Source organism: Urocitellus parryii, chromosome 1 (assembly GCF_045843805.1).
Source record: "Urocitellus parryii isolate mUroPar1 chromosome 1, mUroPar1.hap1, whole genome shotgun sequence".
In the NCBI taxonomy this organism is placed as follows: Eukaryota; Metazoa; Chordata; class Mammalia; order Rodentia; family Sciuridae; genus Urocitellus; species Urocitellus parryii.
In genome coordinates this window covers 165,491,719-165,511,677 of record NC_135531.1, presented here as the reverse complement: position 1 = coordinate 165,511,677, position 19,959 = coordinate 165,491,719, and the positions used below count along the sequence as shown (strand labels likewise).

The 19,959-nt window shown below is 40.3% G+C and overlaps 2 protein-coding genes across 18 annotated transcripts in view; both read left to right on the top strand.

Moving 5' to 3' along the window:
* Nucleotides 1–19,959, top strand: part of LOC144256697 (tyrosine-protein phosphatase non-receptor type 4-like) — an 851,727-nt gene that overhangs the window by 647,885 nt on the left and 183,883 nt on the right. The gene's annotated exons all lie outside the window — the stretch shown is intronic.
* The window catches only part of LOC144254632 (cilia- and flagella-associated protein 221-like), a 92,938-nt gene continuing 81,450 nt past the window's right edge, over nucleotides 8,472–19,959 (top strand). For both annotated transcript variants that reach the window (XM_077798033.1, XM_077798031.1), the window contains exons 1-2: nucleotides 8,472–8,610; nucleotides 10,957–11,057. In XM_077798033.1, coding sequence (XP_077654159.1) covers nucleotides 8,472–8,610; nucleotides 10,957–11,057 — 240 coding nt within the window. The remainder of the gene's footprint in view (nucleotides 8,611–10,956; nucleotides 11,058–19,959) is intronic.

Sequence of the window (19,959 nt, the reverse complement as noted above, 5' to 3'; positions counted from 1 at the left end):
CTTGCTCTGTTCCAGGTGCTGGGTGAGGATGACAGAAGCTGGTGGAAGTTGCCTTTTGTAACCTCAGCCCCATGCACAAAGCTAAGGTGCTGGGTGTACCACCCAGGATGCCCAGGAGGCCCAGAAAGATGACTGAGGCTGCTACCTAAGACTTAAATCACTACACTTTGAACAACCTATTGCTTGGCTGACATATATGGTGGATGACTTTGCAAATTGTGGTAGATTCTAGAGAGCATATAGTAAAGAACTAGACAGCTGAATTAATGCATAGCTTGAGTCCTGTCAGTCACCATATTTGTAATCAAATGCATCTGAATATCAACAATTTTAAAAAGGTGTAGGCATGTGTTGGTTTTTCTTGTCCATCTCTGTTCCTTCTTCTGGTACAAGAACCTTCACTGTTCCACTTTAGGCCACATCATTTGAGTGAGGATTTAACCAAGAAGAGCCGAGGAGTGAACACATGACCCAGACCTGGTCAAGGAGAGTCACCATCACCTCTAACTAGCCATAGTGATTGGTTCAGGGATGGACATATGACTTGACTTGGGCCAACAGAAGTGATACCAACAGAACCTATATGTTGGCATTACAATCAAGCTAACAGCAAAATGGCAGTCTTGTGCCACAGGATGAAGATCCTGGCTGAGAAAGAAGCCAGCTTGGACTAGAAAAAAAACAAGAGACAGAGAGATGCAAAATTCTTACACCAGCATCTTGACACCTGAAGGCAGCTATAACTGAGGTCTTAAAGAAGCCTCTTTCAATCTCCATACACCCTCCTCCCCTCATTTGAATCTATTTCCAACTCTGAACTAGCTCTGACCTGTGCTTGGGGACAGCTTGGAGGAAGAAGTAATATTTGAGCGGAAATGGCTGGTTTTGGGGTGTGGAAGCAACTCGGACACTGGAGTAGGGGTGGGAGCGGGGATTGAGTGTCTGAGAAAGAACTGCCCCCAGGTGTCTAAGGTTTTCACCAAATGACCACACAGGTATGGACAATGTGCTATGGCCCTTCGGGTATGGAATAAACCCAGCAAACAGCCCTGTCCTTCCCTGAATGTCAGTTTTACTAGGAGCTGAACTAATGTATTATTGATGAGCCATAAATAATGGGGCAAGAGTGATTTCCTATTCAGTCCTGAAGTACAAAGGTATAACACTGACATTTTAATGAGGTTTTTAATGGTCCAGGCTCACTGTTTACACTCTGGAAATGTAGACTGGCTTTCTCAGGAAAGCAGTTTTTTTTTTCTTTACTTTTCATATTTTCCTCCTTCATTTGTCAGCATCCTTTTGAATATTTATATGAAATGTTATAGTTAAAGCAAATCAAATAAAAGAGAGCAAATAAAACCATTTCTGAAAGACGATGTTGCTAATGCTTCCAAGACCTTATCTTCATTGCATGGGGCAAAGGAAGGTCAGGTGCAGTCCAACCTTCCAAACGCTGCTTCCATTTCTGCCTGGCAAGGCTTTGGCATAAAGAAAAGAATGTTGTCAACAGAAAAATCTGAGTTCGAATCCTGACTTAATCATCAGTTAACCCTGTGACCTTGGGAAAGTTACTCGAACCCTCTAAGCCTCAATTTCTTCACCTATGTAATGGGGGAAATAATATGCAACTTCCAACATTGCCATGAGGCTGAAATAATTCAGAGCATTTATATTGTCGGCCAAGAGCCTTGTTCAGGATCCCAGATAACAGCTTTAATATCCACTGCAAGATGATGCCTTCGGATGATTATGCTTCCAAGCTTTGAGGTCTTTCAACTGGAGCCCAGATATCAGGGAGCCTTCCCTGGTGTATCATCTGAATTCCCCTATCCTTGAGAAACCACAAGATACAAAAACTTTTTATAGTTGTCTCAAGTCAGTGAATTTGGAAGTAATTCGTTATGGAGCAAGAAATAAGAAGTGCAACAGCCGGGCATGGTGGCACATTCCTGTAATCCCAGCAACCTGGGAAGCTAATTAAGGCAGGAGGATCACAAGTTTGAGGCCAGCCTCAGCAACTTATGGAGGCCCTAAGCAACTTAGTGAGATCCTGTCTCAAAAATTTTAATAAGGGGGACTGCAATGTGGCTCAGTAGTAAAAAGCCCTCCCGTCCCCCAGGTTCAATCACCAGTACCAAAAAAAGTAAAAAGAAAGAAATACAACATATTTTTTAAATTCTGCAAGACAAAAACCAATATCAGTGCAGTCAAATGACAAACTGGGAAGGGATTGGGAAAAATTACCACAGAACAAAAGTCTAACATCCCTAATATGTAAAGAGCTCCAAAGATTCAGTAAGAAAAAGATGAAGAATCAATCCAATGGGAAATGGGTAAAGGATATGGATTCACAGGAGGGGAAATACAAAAAAATATTCTCTAAACATAAAGGCATGTTCACCTTATTCATTTGAGAAATGTGAAAAATAACACCAAAATTGAAGTACCATTTTTAATCTATCAGATCAGCAAAAATATAAAAGTTTTATAATAATTCATTGGTGAGGCTATAAGGAAACAAAGTGTCATGCGTTACTGGTAGGAATAGAAATTAATGCAATTCATTGAAGGTAACTTGGCAATAATTATCAATACCACCAATTCACAAAACTTTTGATCAAAGTACTTATACTTTGGGGACTTTTCCTACAGACATGTTCACACGTTTATGAATAGACATAAGCACAATTTTGTAGAAATGATGTACATAATTGTAAAGTAACAACACTGGTTTTAATAATAGCATAAGATTAGAAACTAAATATCTAACAATAGAGACTGGGTACATAAATTATTGACTGTTATGCAGACATAAAAAAGAATAAAAAGGTACTTTACATACAAATATGGAATGATCACCCAGACAAATTTTCAGCGCAAAAAGGAGGGTCAGAAGAGTAAGCCCTTGGGCTTTTAAACAAAGGATCAAGGTCTTACAAATACAATTGTTCACATCTATATAAAACATAATCCTAAAATATTAATATAAATCTGATAACATAAATTACCTCTGGGAAAAGAAACTTGATAGCTAAAGGACAGATGAATAAGGAAGATTTTTTACTTTTCGAATTTTGAATCATATGACTAACTTACCCTATTTCAAATATATATATATATATATATATATATATATATATATATACACACACACACACACACACACACACACATATATATATGTATATATACACACATATATTTATATATACATATATACATGTATATTTTAAATTTAACATTTAGAAAGCACTGGACATAACTTGATGACTTTGCTCTATAAATATCTGAATATCTGTGAGGCCCTGGCATATAGCAAGCAGTGTGCAAGGTGACAAATACATAGTGCTCAGTGGCCATAATCATCCTTCGTTGACCTTACAGTCCAGGAAGATAGAGGTCAAAGAGGTCAACCCATCAGTTATAGCCTCAGCATATATTCCCAAAATTCTTATGTTGACACCATGGCCCAAGATTATTGGGTATATTATTTATGAGGGGCAAAGCCCTCATACATAGGAATAGTACCCTAATAAAACAGGTCCAGGGAATTTTCTACCCATTTCCACCATTTGAGGACCCATAAGAAATCACACTGTCTGTGATCCAGGAAGTGGGCCCTATCAGATAAGGAAGGTGCTAGTGCATTGTGACCTCAATTACCTGGGAGGTCTGCCTCCCAGCCAAAACTTCTCTTGCTTTATAAGCCACCCAATTTAAGGTGTTTTGTTATAGTGACCCAAACGGACTATGGCAGCTATTCAGTATGAGAGAGCACAATACTATGAGAGAGGTAACAGATGGGACCTAACTTAGAAAGCAAGCCAGGGAAAGCCCCTCTGGGGAAGGGCTCCTTTGGCCAACTAGGAATTAGCAAGTTTTTGATTATTTTTTTGCTGCAGCCTGAACTACCATCCCCAAATATCAAGGTTGGAAACTGCTTTTTGTATCTCACAAATGTTGGGGTCTGCAATTCAGATGGGACTCTTCAGCCCAGTGAAAGCACTCATAGACCCACACAGACCCAAGAGGAGGGACAGGGATCTCACTCCTCCATGGAAGCAGCATCAAAGGATCTGCCACCCGTCTACCCACCCCAGGAGGCAAAAGAGATGTTGGGGACACAGTACGATGAGAAGGTGGATGGACGGGCTGGCAGCCAGGTCCCTCTGAGTCCTCCAAGGACTTTGAATTTTATTTTCTATACAATTTTCGTATACTACCAAGTCCAGCTGAGGAGTCGTGAGCACAGAAATTAACAACTTCCCCTGTTCTACTGAAGAGGATAGCTTATACCTTCCTTGCCTGTGTCACACTCATGCTGGGATACCTGCACGTTCTGCTTATTGTAAATGCTAAGTGGAGTATGTACATTAACGATTGAGTAACTGACGATCTGAGACAGCTATACTTGAAGAGAAATCTTAAGTTACATGATTCTCAAACTTTCATGCACCTAAGAATTGCCTGGGGGAATCTTATTAAAATGCAGTTTCTGAATCAGTGGGTCTGGGAGAGCTGGAAAGTCTGCCTTCCTAACAAGCTCCTGGGCCACAGTGTACACTTTTAGTGGTGAATGTTCAGAAATGTCAGAGATTTTCAGTTGCAAGGAAGAGATAATGAAATACAGGTACAAACAACCATAGGTGAAATGATGTCATCCAAGCCCATGATCTTCCTCCTATCTTCTTGGTCTTTTGTCCTTGTCACCACTTTCACCCTAATGCTAATGCATCTCATAGCCTTTGATGGCTGCTGAAGTTCCATGAATTATTTCCAGACACTACAAAATCCAGAAAGAGAAAGATACTGTATCTATGTGTGTCTTCTTTGCAGGGAGAAAGCCTTCCCCAGAGGTCTCCCAGAAGTCTCTCAGAAGACTGCCTAATGTCTTTGTAGCTAGAATTGGGTTACATACTCAACCCTAAATCAATCATGGGCAAGGAGAGCAAGAGGATTGAAAATTCCACATTGATCTAGATTAATCTACAGCTAGAACTGGCAAACAAGGGAGAAAACCTGAACAAAGCTGGGGTTGTGCTAGAAAGTAGCAGAAGGCAACAAATGGTATCCTCATAGTGTGATATATAATTTGGTTAATTGCTTATATAGAGACCTATGTATAATCTATACAAAATAAGGATTTTTTCTCAAAAAAAGTTAAGTACAAAATTCAAAATGCTACCCAACACCCATTAAAATGCAGATGGAAACAAACATGATCTTGATTTGAGCTGGTGTGAAAAGGTCTGGAACAATGGCAAACATGTACCTGTTCTCTTGAAATCTACAACTTTGTTGGGATAACAAAACAGAAATAACTAAAGCAACCTATTAGATAAACAAATGAAGTTTTTCACTTCATTGGCCAACCGTTACTGAGGAATTGCTAAAGACAAAGAACTGTGTTGAGGGATTTGGGAGATGAAAGTACAGTGCCTCCCACTAAGATCCTGCAGTTTAAGATGCATATGCAAATAATAATGGGCACAGCCTATAACAATATAAGCACTCGTAAGATGGTGGAAGGAGTGTTAGAAGGAAGATAGAGGGAGAATCGTATCTAGTGGTACCCATGAGAGATGGGGAGGTTTTTCATAAGCAGTAATTGTTGTGCTAAGGGAGGAGTTAGAGAATGAAAAGATGGAAGAGAAGAACATTCCCAGTTGGGAGGGAATATACATGTAGCATAAATGACCATGAAGGAAAGCGGTCAGTCCTATTGCATGCTCATTATAATCTCTTAACAGCATAAAGCCATAAATAATATCAAGTAAATACCAAGTCATACATGGAAAGAGCAAGACAAAACAGCTCATGAGAAGGGAGAAGGCTGAGCCATCTGTGTAAGGAAAATGTCCATGGATGACCAGGGTGGAAAGGACAGGGCAGATGGGCAGGAGGCAATACAGGTTTCAGGCTTAAAACTCCTAAATATCAGTTTCAAGGACAGAAACAGTGTCTACCATGAAGAAATCACAAAAAAACAAGGAGATGGAGGGGGAATATATCAATTAAAAGACACCTAAAAGAGACCTAAAAGACCTATCAATCTATCCCAATGTGTGGATTTTACTGTATTTGAATTCCTATTCTAACTAGCACATGTTAGGAAAAATAATTATGACATTTATAGGCAATAGAATGCAGTATTAGGGATTTGAAGATTAAGAAATCATCGCAATTTTAAGGTTCTGCTATTGTGGTATTTTTGTTGTTGTTTTAAGAATCCTTATCTTTTAGATGCACATCCTGAAATATCTGTGATGATGAAATAATGTCTAAAATTTTCTTCAGAGCAATAGAGTGAAGGAAAGGTACTGATAAAATAAGGTTGGCCATGATTTGATCCGGTTACAGTGGGTGCTGAGGTTCATTATACTATTCTGCCCTGCCGCTGAATATGTGTGAAATTTATCATAATAGAAAATATAAATCAAACTGCAAAAAAGTAGGGCAGCAAGGATCAAGGCCAGTGGGGAAGCTCCGCCCACTGAGCTGGAGGCCCCGCCCCCGCCCGTCCTCCGCTGCAGCAATCCGCTCTTGCAGGTTTCCAGTTTCTGGTGTCTCCCGACTTTCTCATTCCTCGTCGAGAATCCATGAGCTCTCCCCCTTCCCAAATCATAAATCTCACTCCAGATTCTGCCCCGAGCCAGGTGGACGGCTCTGCGCCCCGAGAAGTTCCCCGTGGCCTCCGGCCCTCGAGCCGCGGCCGCCCGGCTCCCCCACGTCCCGGCGGAGTTTGGTCGCGTCCGCCCCCCTGCCCCGCCCCGGGGAGCGCGTCCGCGTCGTCCTGGCAACACTGCGAGCAGGTGCCGGCGCCGGCCGAATCCCGCCCGGGAACCACCTCTTAGGTGAGTGGCCTCGGGCCTGAGGCTGTGAGTGACCCAGGGTCCGCCGAGCTGCGAAGGAGGCCTGAGTCCCGGGCAGGTGTCCAGCCCTGTCCATCGGCCAGGGTTGTAGGAGAGGTCGGGACCCGAGGGCTGAATGAGGATGGGTGGCGCGTGGGGGCGGAGGGATGGAGTGAAAGGTCCCTGAGCGAGGAAGTGCTTGGCCTGACTGCTGGAGGAGGAGATGAGGCCGTGGGGGTGCGACCCTAGAGAGGAGCTCCATGCTCCATGCGGTGGGCAAGCTGGCAAGAAAACTGTTTACTTCTGGACCTGCCTGAGGTAGAGGTGGTGCTGAGCCCCGAGCAGCCTCCCGTGATCATGCTAGGGAAAGGGAGTGCAATGGGAGGTGAAAGCAGAAACTTGTATGGGAAAGTGGTTATTAAGCACGTCCTTCAGAATATGCACGTATTTTACTTGACACTCTAGACTCTAGACTCTAAAGTTATAGGCCTTCTGGGGTTGGGGAGAACCCACAAAGATACACACAGGATTTTGCAACCAATTTCAAGGGCTTCACAAAGCAAACCCCTAACCCCAAGTTTAGAAGCTAAGTTGTGGAAGACAAAGTGCGATTTGTAAAGTTCTCTTACAAGACAATAAATTATTGGGGTTTTTTTGCACTGATAAATTTATTATGATTTAAATTTAGTTTGGGTTAAAGAATTTGAGGAATATAAACATTACAAGGCAATAAAGTATTTATGCCAAATGAGCAATAGAGGCAGTAATTGCTTAAAAAAAATGTTAAAGGGTTTTGGGGTCAACGGGGATTTCATGAAGAATTTCTTTTTTTTTTTTTGAATTTTAATATTTATTTTTTAGTTTTTGGCGGACACAACATCTTTGTTTGTATGTGGTACTGAGGATCGAACCCAAGCCGCGCATGCCAGGCGAGCGCGCTACCGCTTGAGCCACATCCAATTTCAAATGAGCATGTTAAGGGAAGGCAAGGCTGACAAAATGTGCAACCTAAACTGAGACCCACAGAGGAATATCCCCAGGTCTCTACACCTGGCAGACTATAGCCTTCACCATCTCCTCATTGCCCCCTGTTAGCAGAGGGACCCATAAAGGTGACTCATAAATGCCACACCTGCAAATACATAATACAAATGTTGAAGAAATTCATGGTCACATGCCTCTGAGAAGCTGATTTGGTGAAATTTCAGAAACAAGAAAATTATTTAACTATGTGACGTTTTCCAGGTTTATTTGACTATGAAGGCCTTTACTTTTCCCTTCACGTATCCAAGAAGCATCTCAGGAGAACATTTTGGGAAAAAGCTCTTGAGGTTCACAGAAGGGTTTGGAACCAGGGCACTATTATTGGGTTATGATGGGTGATGTTCTTAATGGAAGATTAATGGGACAGCTCGTGTGGGAATGGAGTGGTCAGCGTACACTAGAGACAGGGAGGGCCTGAACCACAGTAAACCATGCAATGATAAGAGGTACAATTGTCAAGAACTGAGAAATAAAAAAAATGTGCATGGTTTCTCAAGGATGATTATACTCGTGCTGTTTTCTCCTCAGGAAATGACTTTTGGCTCTAGAAGGAAGAATCCATTTCTCACCAAAAAAATGGCAGTGGTGAAAGCCCCCAGACAAGAGCAGAAGAATGCAGAAGAACCCTTTAGCAACATATCACCCCTGCTTTTGAAGAGCCTAGTGGAGGAGCCCAAGAAAAGAGCAGAAGTACCCAATCACCTACTTGAATCAAGTAAGCAGTTAGAATACAGATTTGCTTTCCAACTCACATCTTCTCAGGGGAGTCAAAGTCCAGACAGCATAATGGAATTATTGGTGAGGATTTACCTGTATTGTTTTATAGGCTCAGAATAGTTTTTACTATAAGAACAGTAGTTCTATTCAGATCTAGCTGTTTCACCAGTAGATTTTTGGGATATCAATCAGTCACCAACTTCTGTTATTTCCACGTCCTCTAATGTTTCTGCTGCCTGTCCCAGCTGCCTGTTTGTCACCCTCAGCAGTCTCAGGACTATTACAGCACTTTCCTCCTGGCCACACTCTCCTCCTATCACTTTCTGTTTTAGAATCCTGGCTGACTCTTGTCTCTATCCTGTTTGAACACTTTCCACAGTTCCCCCTGCACACAGAATAAAGTCACAATATCTTCGCTTGGCACTTGGCCCCCTTTACTGTCTGATCTGAACTTGACCACCCACTGCCATTTCCCTGCTGGGCCCAAGCTCCAGTTCCTACCTGGCTATCCCACTTCTTCAGAGGAGGGGCATTTTTTACCTTCTTGTCTCTTCTCACGCACAGTCTGGAAAGCCTAAAAAAAAAAATCCTATAATTGTTATAAAAAAGGGTAATCATTTTACCTGCATTATTTTCATTTAATCTACACACAACAACTTCATGGGTACATTCGATTTCCATTTTACTGTTGGAGAAACTGAGACTCAGAGATCCCATGATTTCCTAAACTGGCACAACCCATAAGCTGAGAGCTGGTAGAGCCCCGGATCCAGCTCTCCACCATCATGCTTGGTTGCCCCCCACATCCTCCAATCCCTGTCTTAAATGTTAGTAATGTAATATTTTGGTTTCACTCTTTTGTCACTGTAGAATGCATGTGTCAATTGCAAATTGGTATACCTTCACCATTTCTGGGCATAAAAATCCTAGTTTCACATCTACTTTGTGGCCCAAAAACAAAAATCTTTCAGCATTAAAAATATATGTATTGAATATGGTAATTTGAATATTTGAGAAATGACCAAATAATAACCTGCAGAGATCACCAGTCCCCTGACACACCATCCTCACCCTGTTCCAGCCCTTCAATTTGGCCTCAATATTGACAACTCACCTGGTGAGAAGAAAACCAAGGTCTCACACCCACTTCAGATGTACCCAGAACCACAATGGGCAAAGGATGGGATGCAGGTGTCTGTGGCTCACAGGACATGTGGCCAAAGTTAAAAAAAAAAAAAAAAAAAAAAAAAAAAAAAGGTTGTCTTTTGTGAGAACTAAGATGGTGCATGCATTCTGAGGGAAGCAGGTGAGTGGTTGGAATTAGACCTGGGCTTGATTTTTGACTACCAGTCAGGGGTAAATTGCTTAATCTTGTTAAGTCTCAGCTTCCTCCTCTGCAAAGTGGAAATAATACCTCACAGGGTGGGAAAGAATGTTATAAGCAAATGTATGCAGTACACTGCCTGACACAAAGCACCCAGGCGTGGCAAGAATCATGCACTGGGGTCTCAGCCCCTTTTCCACATGCCTGCATTCCAGCATAAATAGAAAGTAAAATTCTATAGAGCTGGATGTTTTTAGGATCTCAGCTGTTTTAACTTTGTTCTCAAAACTTAAAGAGGGGGCTGGGGATGTGGCTCAAGCGGTAGCGCGCTCGCCTGGCATGCGTGCGGCCCGGGTTCGATCCTCAGCACCACATACCAACAAAGATGTTGTGTCCGCCAAGAACTAAAAAATAAATATTAAAAATTCTCTCTCTCTCTCTCTCTCTCTCTCTCTCTCTCCTCTCTCAAAAAAAAAAAAAACTTAAAGAGGAAAAAAGATCTTCACATTACAACAAACACAATTCAAGACTACTACCTGGAGCTTCAGGATTATTCAATGTCATGTTATAATGCTGTCCAGAGGAAATCAAGTAATAAAAGTTAAATACACAGTAATAAAATCAAATCCTTGGTGTTTGGATACTTTGAACTAGATATTCATCATTTAGTAAGTAATCTCAGTATTAACACAAAGACAGGGTACATAGGCTTTACCAGTTGGTGTTTTATGAGACAGACATATTCAACATCTGGGAAGAGCAAATTATTTTAATAGGTAGTAAGTGCAATGAGAATTTGTTGTGACAGGAGCATCTCCCAAGTAATGCTTGAGTACAGAGAGGAGAAGCCACCCAGTTTCTTCAGAAAAGACAGATAGTCTTGTTGATAGCTGAATCCAGTGTCTAAAACTTTCATATGCTGAAAATGCCCTAAATTAAAGAGAGCCCCTGTTTAATAGGCTCTTGTTTAACTTAATATTTCCTTTGAAGTCTCATAATGTTCTTACCTTGTTTTTACAGAGGTTTATGCCAAGCTTCTAGATAATAAAATCATCCAGGCCAGACCCAGAATAGTGCATTTTGGAGGCTATCAAATAGAAAAACAGCACCAACAGATTCTGGTAGGTACTTTTTAAGAGGGATAATTAACCATAATAAATAGTAAAATGACATGAGTGTTCTGCACTTATATTTCTCATTTACCTGAAGAGCAGCATAATTCACTGAAGTGCCTGGCCAGAAGTGTAGTTTCATGATGGAAAAAAATGTTAAAGTTGCATCAACTTCCACTCTGCCAAAGGCTCCTCCAGCACTCTTTCCAAATGTATGTCTCTGCTCAGCCACTCTTAGGGCAGACACTGAGCTTCTTCTTTACAGTATTGCATTTAGTCCTCAGCTCTTTGAAGGTTGTGTTATAGCTCTCATCATATAGATGAGGAAACTGAGATTGCAAAAGTTTAAATTATTTGTTCAAGCACAGAGCTACTGAGTGATGGGAGCAGGACTTGACTCCTAGGCTGCTTTCCTCCAAACTACTCTGGTTCCAGTTCCAGGAGAGGGGTCTGCCTTTCCCAGGAGGTCCCAGAATCCATTTAACCTTGTGCCTACCTAAGTCATTCTGGCCAGAGAAGATTTGTTGACATCTAGGAAGGCAGAGGCAGTTCTGCTGTACAGGTTCCACAAGAGACAGAGACTGGACTGCAAAGTAGCCAGAGCCCACAGTGATGGACATTAACTAGAGAGCCACATGGAAGCTCAGTCTTTCTGGGTCCCCTTCATTGACCTGGATGTTGACCAGAGTGGGCTTTGTGTGACTTCAGAGTCCTACCTGTACTAACCAATGTGAAATGTATTTAAATCAGCATTCCAACCTCAGTGTCCTCACCACTATCCCCTAAAGTCACAATGGACATAGCATCCCAGAACTGCTCCACACTGAGTCCTCTGAGCTGTGATGGGGTAGGGGCAAATGTATGTTCTCTTCCTGTGGACCTTCTGAGACCCTGCCTCTCCATGTGATATTCTCCATCTGGCCCTGGCCCCAGCTACCACATAACTGTACTTTTAGATGCAATGTGTTCTTAGAAGTCACGCCATAAAGTAGATCATTTTAAAAAAGGGTTCGATTATTGTGTTAGATTGTTCAGAGTGAGGTTGAATCACTGGAGGAAATTGACAAATGGTAAAGCTGTCAGGAAGTAAAATTAGAGTTCTATCAGGCAGTTCCCAGTGAAGAGGGGAGAATGCAATTTCTGTGAATCCTTCATCAACAAAGTGGGTAGAGAGAGAACAGGTTTGGAAAGTAACCTGTTAGGGGACAAGTATTTCCTCTTAGGAAGAGGGCTAGGATTTAAATATGATTAGGAACTCCACCCAGCAACCTCCAAGGAGACCTTTCTTAGAACATGGTATCAAAGACCAAAGTTGATTATTGATTTTGGGGACTACTTTTCCTTGTTGAAGTTTGCTATTCTAGGTTATTGTAGGGCAGTACTGAGATAATTATTATTCAGAATTACTGTTCAATGGGGCTGGAGTTACGTACGAGGCCCTGGGTTTGATCCTCAGCGCCACATATAAATAAATAAATATATATATATATATTTTAAAAAAGAATTATTGTTCATTAACTAAATCATGCCAAAAGCTAAAATAGGATGCTATTACTTGCTCCTTATTATTCTCTCTCTCTCTCTCTCTCTCTCTCTCTTTTTTTTTTTTGGTTGCAGCACGTTGTCAGCGGGGTACTGGGGTTGAACTCAGGGGCACTGAGCCACATCCCCAGCCCTATTTTGTATTGTATTTAGAGACAGAATCTCACTGAATTGCTTAGTGCCTTGCTTTTGCTGAGGCTGGCTTTGAACTCATGATCCTCCTGCCTCAGCCTCCTGAGCCCCTGGGATTACAGGCATGCACCTCCGTGCCTAGCTACTATTATTTTTTTATAGCTTCATTGAAATAAAATTCACATGCTGAAAATTTACCCATTTATAGTATATGTAAATGTATATGGGGTACAGATTCATATATACACCCATGTATATATATGAATCTGTACCTCATCCCTTTCTAAGACTGGACAATATTCCTTTGTTTGGATAGACCATATTTTGATCATCCATTCATCAGTGATGGGCATTCAGGTTGTTTCCACCCAAGGGCTGTTTGTGTACATGTTGTTGTGTGAAAGTTTCAGTTTTTATGAACATACACCTGTCAGTGGTATTGTTGGAATCTATGGTACATAAACTTTAGATAGCTTCCATAACAAATCACCACAATTTTAGGGTATGTAAAAATCGAAATTTATTCTCTCTCAGTTCTGGAAGCCGGAGTCCAACCTTAAGGTGTGGGGAAGGTTGCACTCCCTCCCCAGCCTTAGGAGAGACTCTTTCAGGTTCCAGTAGCTCCAGATTTTCCTTGAATTGTGCCTACAATCCTCCAATCTCGGTCTCCATCCTCACATGGCCTTTTCCTCTGCCTCCCTGTGTCCTCTTCTTCTTGGAAAAAGTTAATTGTCATTGAATTTAGTGCCCACTCGGGTAATCCAGGATGATCCTGTCTAAGATCCTTAACTTTACGTCTGTAAAGACCTTTTTTCCTATAATGTCACATTCACAGTCTCTAGGGATTATAATCTGGGTATCTTTTTTATTTGCAATTTTCTCATGACTAATAATGTTGAGTGCCTCTTTATGAGCTTACTGGCCATTTGTACTTTCCTTAGAGACATACCTATTCAAATCTTTTGTCCATTTTATAATTGTTTATTTTTTATCATTGGGTTTTAAGAGTTCTTTATTCTAGATAAAAATTATTTATCAGATATTTGACTTGCAATTATTTTATCCCATTCTATGGGTTGTTTTCTAACTCTCTTGATGATGTCCTTTGTAGCACAAGTTTTTAATTTGGATGAAGTCCAATCTATCTGATTTTTCTCTTGTTACTTCTGCTTTTGGTGTCATATCTAAGGACACATTGACAAATCCAAGGTCATAAGGCTTTACACCTGTTTTCCTCTAAGAGTTTTATAGGTTTAGCTCTTAAATTTAGGTATGTAGATCACTCTAATTTGTGTGTATTGTATGGGTGGGGATTCAACTTCAATCTTGTTCATGTTCTAGTATTTTTGTTAAAAAAAAATACTTTCCCCCATTGAGTGGACTTAACACTTTTGTTGAAAAATCAATTGACTATTGAAAATCAACTGGACTCTGTTCCACTCTGCCAATCTGTATACCTTATGATAATGGTGTTACAACACTTGATAACTAGAGTTCATAGTAAGTTTTTAAACCAGGAAGTATCAATGCTCCTGTTCTTTTTTTAAGATCGTTTTAAGTATTCTGAGTTCCACAATCTCATATTAATGTTGGGACCACCTTGTCAATTTCTGGAGAAAAAAAAGCATAACTCAGATTTTGATATGAGTCACATTGAATCAATTTGGGGAATATTGCAATCTTAATGTGAAATCACAATTCTTTCTTATGATAGATGTTTCATAACTTTTGTCACTAGCTTTAGGGTATTTTCCACCTAAAGGATGATGTAGGGCAGAAGGACTCACCTTCCATAACATAGAATCACATAAGGGCCTGTTTGCTAAGATTCCCTTGGTTTTAAGAAATACTGATATTCTTTACTGGATGACATTATTAGAGTTAATAATTACCTGGTAATTTAAAAAAAGTTATTATGCCAAAATATTACCAATAACACGATTCTTTTGAGTAATAGCATTTTAAAACTGCCTTTGTGTGTGCATGTGTGTGCATGCTTAGAATAATGTCAATGATTCTAATAATGTCACTAAATTTAAAATTGTTTTGCCCTCTTCATAATTTTAATCATATTAATTATATACTTTTCTATTCATTTCTCTGATTGACTTTTTTGTTTCTCTGATTGATCTTTTTTGTCTATTACTCTGTCTCCGATGAAGTATATTATTATGTTTTTAATAGAATTGAAAATTTTCTTATGTTTAATTCTACACGTAATAAGAGCATCTATTATATGCTAAGCAAAGTGTTGAAGCATTATAAGGAAGGTTAAGGTGCACAAAATCAAGGTTTCCAAGTAGTTGAAGATATTAAGAAAACAACCAAACAACTTGAACATGATACTAGACAAGCAAGGTGGTATAGTATAGGAAACAAAAAGAAAATCCTCTGTGGCTATAAGGCAGCACGTCACCCAATCAGGAGGGTTTACAAGGCTTAGGAAGGAGATGCTGTGTGTGATAGCTAAGAAGCAAAATGGGAGTGGGGAGAAGACATTCAAGGCGTGGAGAAAGACATGGCAAGAAGCTTAGGGTGAGCTGTGGTGTGGCATATTTGGAGGCCAGTATGCAATCTGGTTAACCTGGGTTGTAGGACTTGTGGAGGGAAGTAATGATGGATAAGGTAGGGAATGTGGATTCAGATGAAAATAGAAATAAAGAGCATGAATATAATTTTTATAGCAAGGGAGGATAAGTGTTTTTTAGCAGAAAAATGTTGCACTTGAGAAAATGGAAGTCCATTCCATGGACTATTAGAGATGGATGTGGTTCTCAACCTTTTCTTTCATTATTATCCTTAAGGAAACATTATTGAGAGAAATAAAATATTAAGGAATAAGATTTTGTTAGGTAGGGTTGAGCTTTGGAATGTCCCAAACCATTGCAATATTTACTTCCCGAGAATCAAATCTTTTCTCCTCTTGTGGGTGATCTTACTCCCACTGAGCATGCCTGGGAACCCAGAGAGTATGATTTAATTGTTGAACAAGGTGATATCTCAACTCTGCTCCACTCTGCTGAACAGAGGCCATGTCCCTCTTCTATATTGCTACTTCCCCTGTACCCAGCACAGTGCCTAACACAGAAGGCAATAACACTTGTGAAGGAATGATATTGAACTCATTTTCTTGGAAGAGATTTATTACCTTCTAGGGGTGCTGGGTTCATTGTCTCTGCTCAGCAAAGAATTGAAGAACAGGACACAGAGATAGAAAAGCAGCAGGTTTGTTGCAAAAGCGACAGAAACAAACTTTTCCAAAGACAAAGGGCCCCAGAGCTGGGAATCCAGTGGGGGAGTTTTGGCCTATTCTTTTTATGGAATTTCCTCCTTCGTTTATCTCCTCCCTGTCCATGTGCTCCTCACTGTTATTGATTGGTCCCCCTGTCATGTGTCTGTCTTAGTTTTTCTATGGATCCCCTGCTTAGGAGCACAAGTATAGAAGTGTCAGTCTGATTGGGTCCCCGGCTTATCCACAAGCACTTTTGTCAGCCAGGAAGTTGACCTCGTGAGAAGACCCTCTCCACACTCCTTTGCTCTGGCCCCGCCCTCAACCTCCCCACTGGCCATCTGGCCTGGCTGCCCAAGCCTGCTACATCTCCCTCAGATTGACTTGGCAAAGACTCACTAACTCCAAGCAAATCCAGTGTAAAGTCTAAATAATCATACTACATCTATCAGACATTAAAACAAACAGAAATAGATAATAGATACAAGTGCAAAATGATCTCAGCATAATAACATTCTGGGAGATATTGGGACTGCCACCAGCAAAGTCAAGAGGAAGCCGAAGGCAGTTACCTCAGGAGTCTTGCCCAGCAAGGGGGAAAATCCAACTCTGCTTTCATCGTGGTTTTCTAAAGGAAACTATGCAAATTGCCCTAGAATAGAATGATTGAATGTGTGTTTAACACCACAATGAATTGTTTATTAATGTTTGATTTCCATGCAGACCTGGTTAAAGGATTTGAAACATTTTCACTTGCTTTCATATTAAAATGAGTGCTTCAGTTTACTTTGAAATTTGAAATAATGGTCCCCAGTTTTCTTAAAACCATGGCTTTTTTTTTATTCCTTTTCCTCTCTATGGAGAGATTTTTGCCTGGAAAATTATATATATATGGAGTAAATAATCCATCAATTTTCCTAGGAGACTACTAGTGTTTCTGTTGACAGCCACAAACAAAATTGTTGGCTTAAATAAGTGAACCATTCTTTCTAGAGTAATATTAGTTTTCAATTTCCTATTACACAGTCTTTAGAGACCCTCCAGCAGGATCTTGCTTCTCAAAATTAGAGCCATGAATCCCAATGGCTTCTCCTCATTTTATGGGGATAGGAAGTATGGGAGCCACAGAAAAACACGGTCCTTTCTAGAGCATTAATTTTACTATCACAGTTTAGAGAAGTACAATACAAAGCAGCATGCATTTTAAGATAAAACACCTTAAGGAACTCACAGCGCTGCTTAAAATTGGCCCCAGATCCTCGGGATGAAGAAGTAACCTTCTCTGAGAAGCTTTGCCACAGAGGATGCATCTATCCAATGACCCTAACTTGGAGACTGAGAGGTTGTGTTTGGAAACCTACTACCAGAGGTGCTTAGGGTTGGAGGTGAGCCTCCACCCACCCCAGGGCAAGACTTTCCTGGAGGGCAGGTTCACTGCCCTGGGAGGAACACACTCACCCATGGGAGGCAGAAGGGAGTGAGGACAGCGCTGAGCCCCTGTGGGCCAAAAAGGGTCTCTTCCCCTTCCACCACTGCAGGCTTCCATCTACCAGGGAAACCACGGACCCAGCCCTTCAGTCTCAACTGATTTCCATTTCACTTTGCATCTCCAGAAGAAGCTGAGGTCTTTCTTCCTCTTCCTGAACTCCTCTCACCTAAATATCTAACTTCTGAGTTTGTTGTTTCTTTCTCTATTGATTCAAGTGGATAATTCCAGATCAAGAATCACTCAAAGGTGAATATGGGAAAGTGTCATCCAATAATGTGTCTTTTACCATCATGGATAGGATCTATATTATTTTATTGTTGAGAAAATCATCTAGTGTTTTCTTACTGCTATTTTTTGAACTTGCTTAATAATACAGATATCATCATCTCAGACTCCTAATGTCCCACCTTCATGTTCAAAGGGTTAGTGGGTGTATTTGGATTTGCTCTGCCACACTCAGGCTGGAGGAAGGGTCAGGCATTTTTATTTTTCTAATTCCAAACCTGGGTCATCTCTTGCCTATCAGTGCTGGCTTATCCGCAGGCTCAGGGGCTCTGGTTCCTGTCCTCCTTGGGACATTTCAGGAATACTGGAGTAACTGAGCCAGCCCAGCAGCTCCAAGACAGATCTCTGTCTTTTACCTGTGATGTCACTTGTTGCAAATTGACCTAAGCTAGCAAGGTTACTTGTAATTGTTGGGTGGATATTGGTAGTGACACTGAGGGGAGGTGGGGCCATAGGTCACAGCAGCCTGGCTACCTGGTAGTGTGCTGCAGTGAAAACAAGCACAGGTGCAGCATCCCTAATCTGAAGATCCAAAATCTGAAATGCTCTACTGTGTGAGACTTTCTGAGCACTGACATGACACCACGGACGGAAAATTCTACGCCGTGAAACTTTGCTTCCTGCATAAAATTATTTAAAATATTGTATAAAATTCAAACAGTAATCAATGCTGGAGAGAGTATGGAGAAAAAGGAACATTTTTACACTTTTGGTGTTGTAAATTAGTACAATGACTGCGGAAATCTGTATGGAGATTCCTTAAAAGTCTAGGCATGGAACCACCATATGACCCAGCTATGCCACTCCTCCGTATTTATTCTAAAGAATTAAAGTCATCTTACTACAGTGGTATATGTATGCCTGTGTTTATAGCAGCACAATTCATGGTAGCCAAACTATAGGTGTCCATCAGTGGATAAATGGATAAAAAAATATGGTATATATACACAAGTTTTATTCAGCCATGAAAAAGAATGAAATTATGGCATTTGCAGGACAGTGGATGGAACTTGAGAATGTTGTGTTAAATGAAATATGCCAAACTCAAATGTCATATGTTTCCTCTTGTATGTGGAAGAGAAGGGGGGATAAAAAGGTGTAGGGAGATCTCATTAAAATTGAAGAAAGGTCAGTAGAGTACAGGAAGGGAACCAGAGTATAGGAGAAGAAAATGGGAAATATTGGGGAATTATATTGGCCAAATTATATTACTATTTTGTGCACATATAAATATGGCACAACAAATCCCACCATTATATACAACTATAATGCACCAATAAACAACTGGAAAAAAAAAGAACTTGAAAAAAAATTCCATACTCTTTTCTCTTTCTCTTAAACCCTGATAATATGACAGATGAAAAATAGTATCTCATTGTTCTAATTTGTATTTCTCTAACTTTTCATCTCCCCTATAAATGGCACCAAATTATTGTTGTTTGCTTTCAATTGTTTGCTTATAAAAGTAGATCTATATAATAGATATATATTTTATATATTTATATGATAGATCTAGCTAATCGATGCAGTACTACTATTGAGCGCCTGAACTGTGCTTTGTTAGAATTGATATGCTCTAGAGGCTGGGGTTGTGGCTCAGTGGTAGAGTGCTTGCCTCACATGTAGAAAGCACTGGGTTCAATCCTCAGCACCACATAAAAAAATAAAATAAAATAAAGCTATTGTGTCTATCTACAACTAAAAATATATTTTTTTAAAAAGAATTGATATGCTGTAAGTATTAAATAGTCACTGGGTTTTAAAAACTTAGTACAAACTAAAGAATATAAAATATTAATAATTTTACATTGATTATATACTGAAATGGTAATAATAAGGAGGTATTGAGTTGTTAAATGTTATTAAAATAAAGTGTTATTAAAATTAAAAAACATGAGGGCTGGAGATGTGGCTCAGCAGTAGAGTGCTTGCCTGGCACATGTGAGACCCTCTCCATTTAAAATGGTGTTGGCCTGGGGCTTAGTTAGCATAGATAGCTTTTATGATATTGAGATATGTTCCTATTATCCCTAGTTTTTCTAGTGTTTTGAACATGAAGTGGTGCTGTATTTCATTGAACGCTTTTTCTGCATCAATTGAGATGATCATAAGGTTCTTATTTTTAAGTCTATTGATGTGATGAATTACATTTATTGATTTCCATATGTTGAACCAACCTTGCCTCCCTGGAATGAACCCCACATGATCATGGTGTACTATCTTTTTGTTATGTT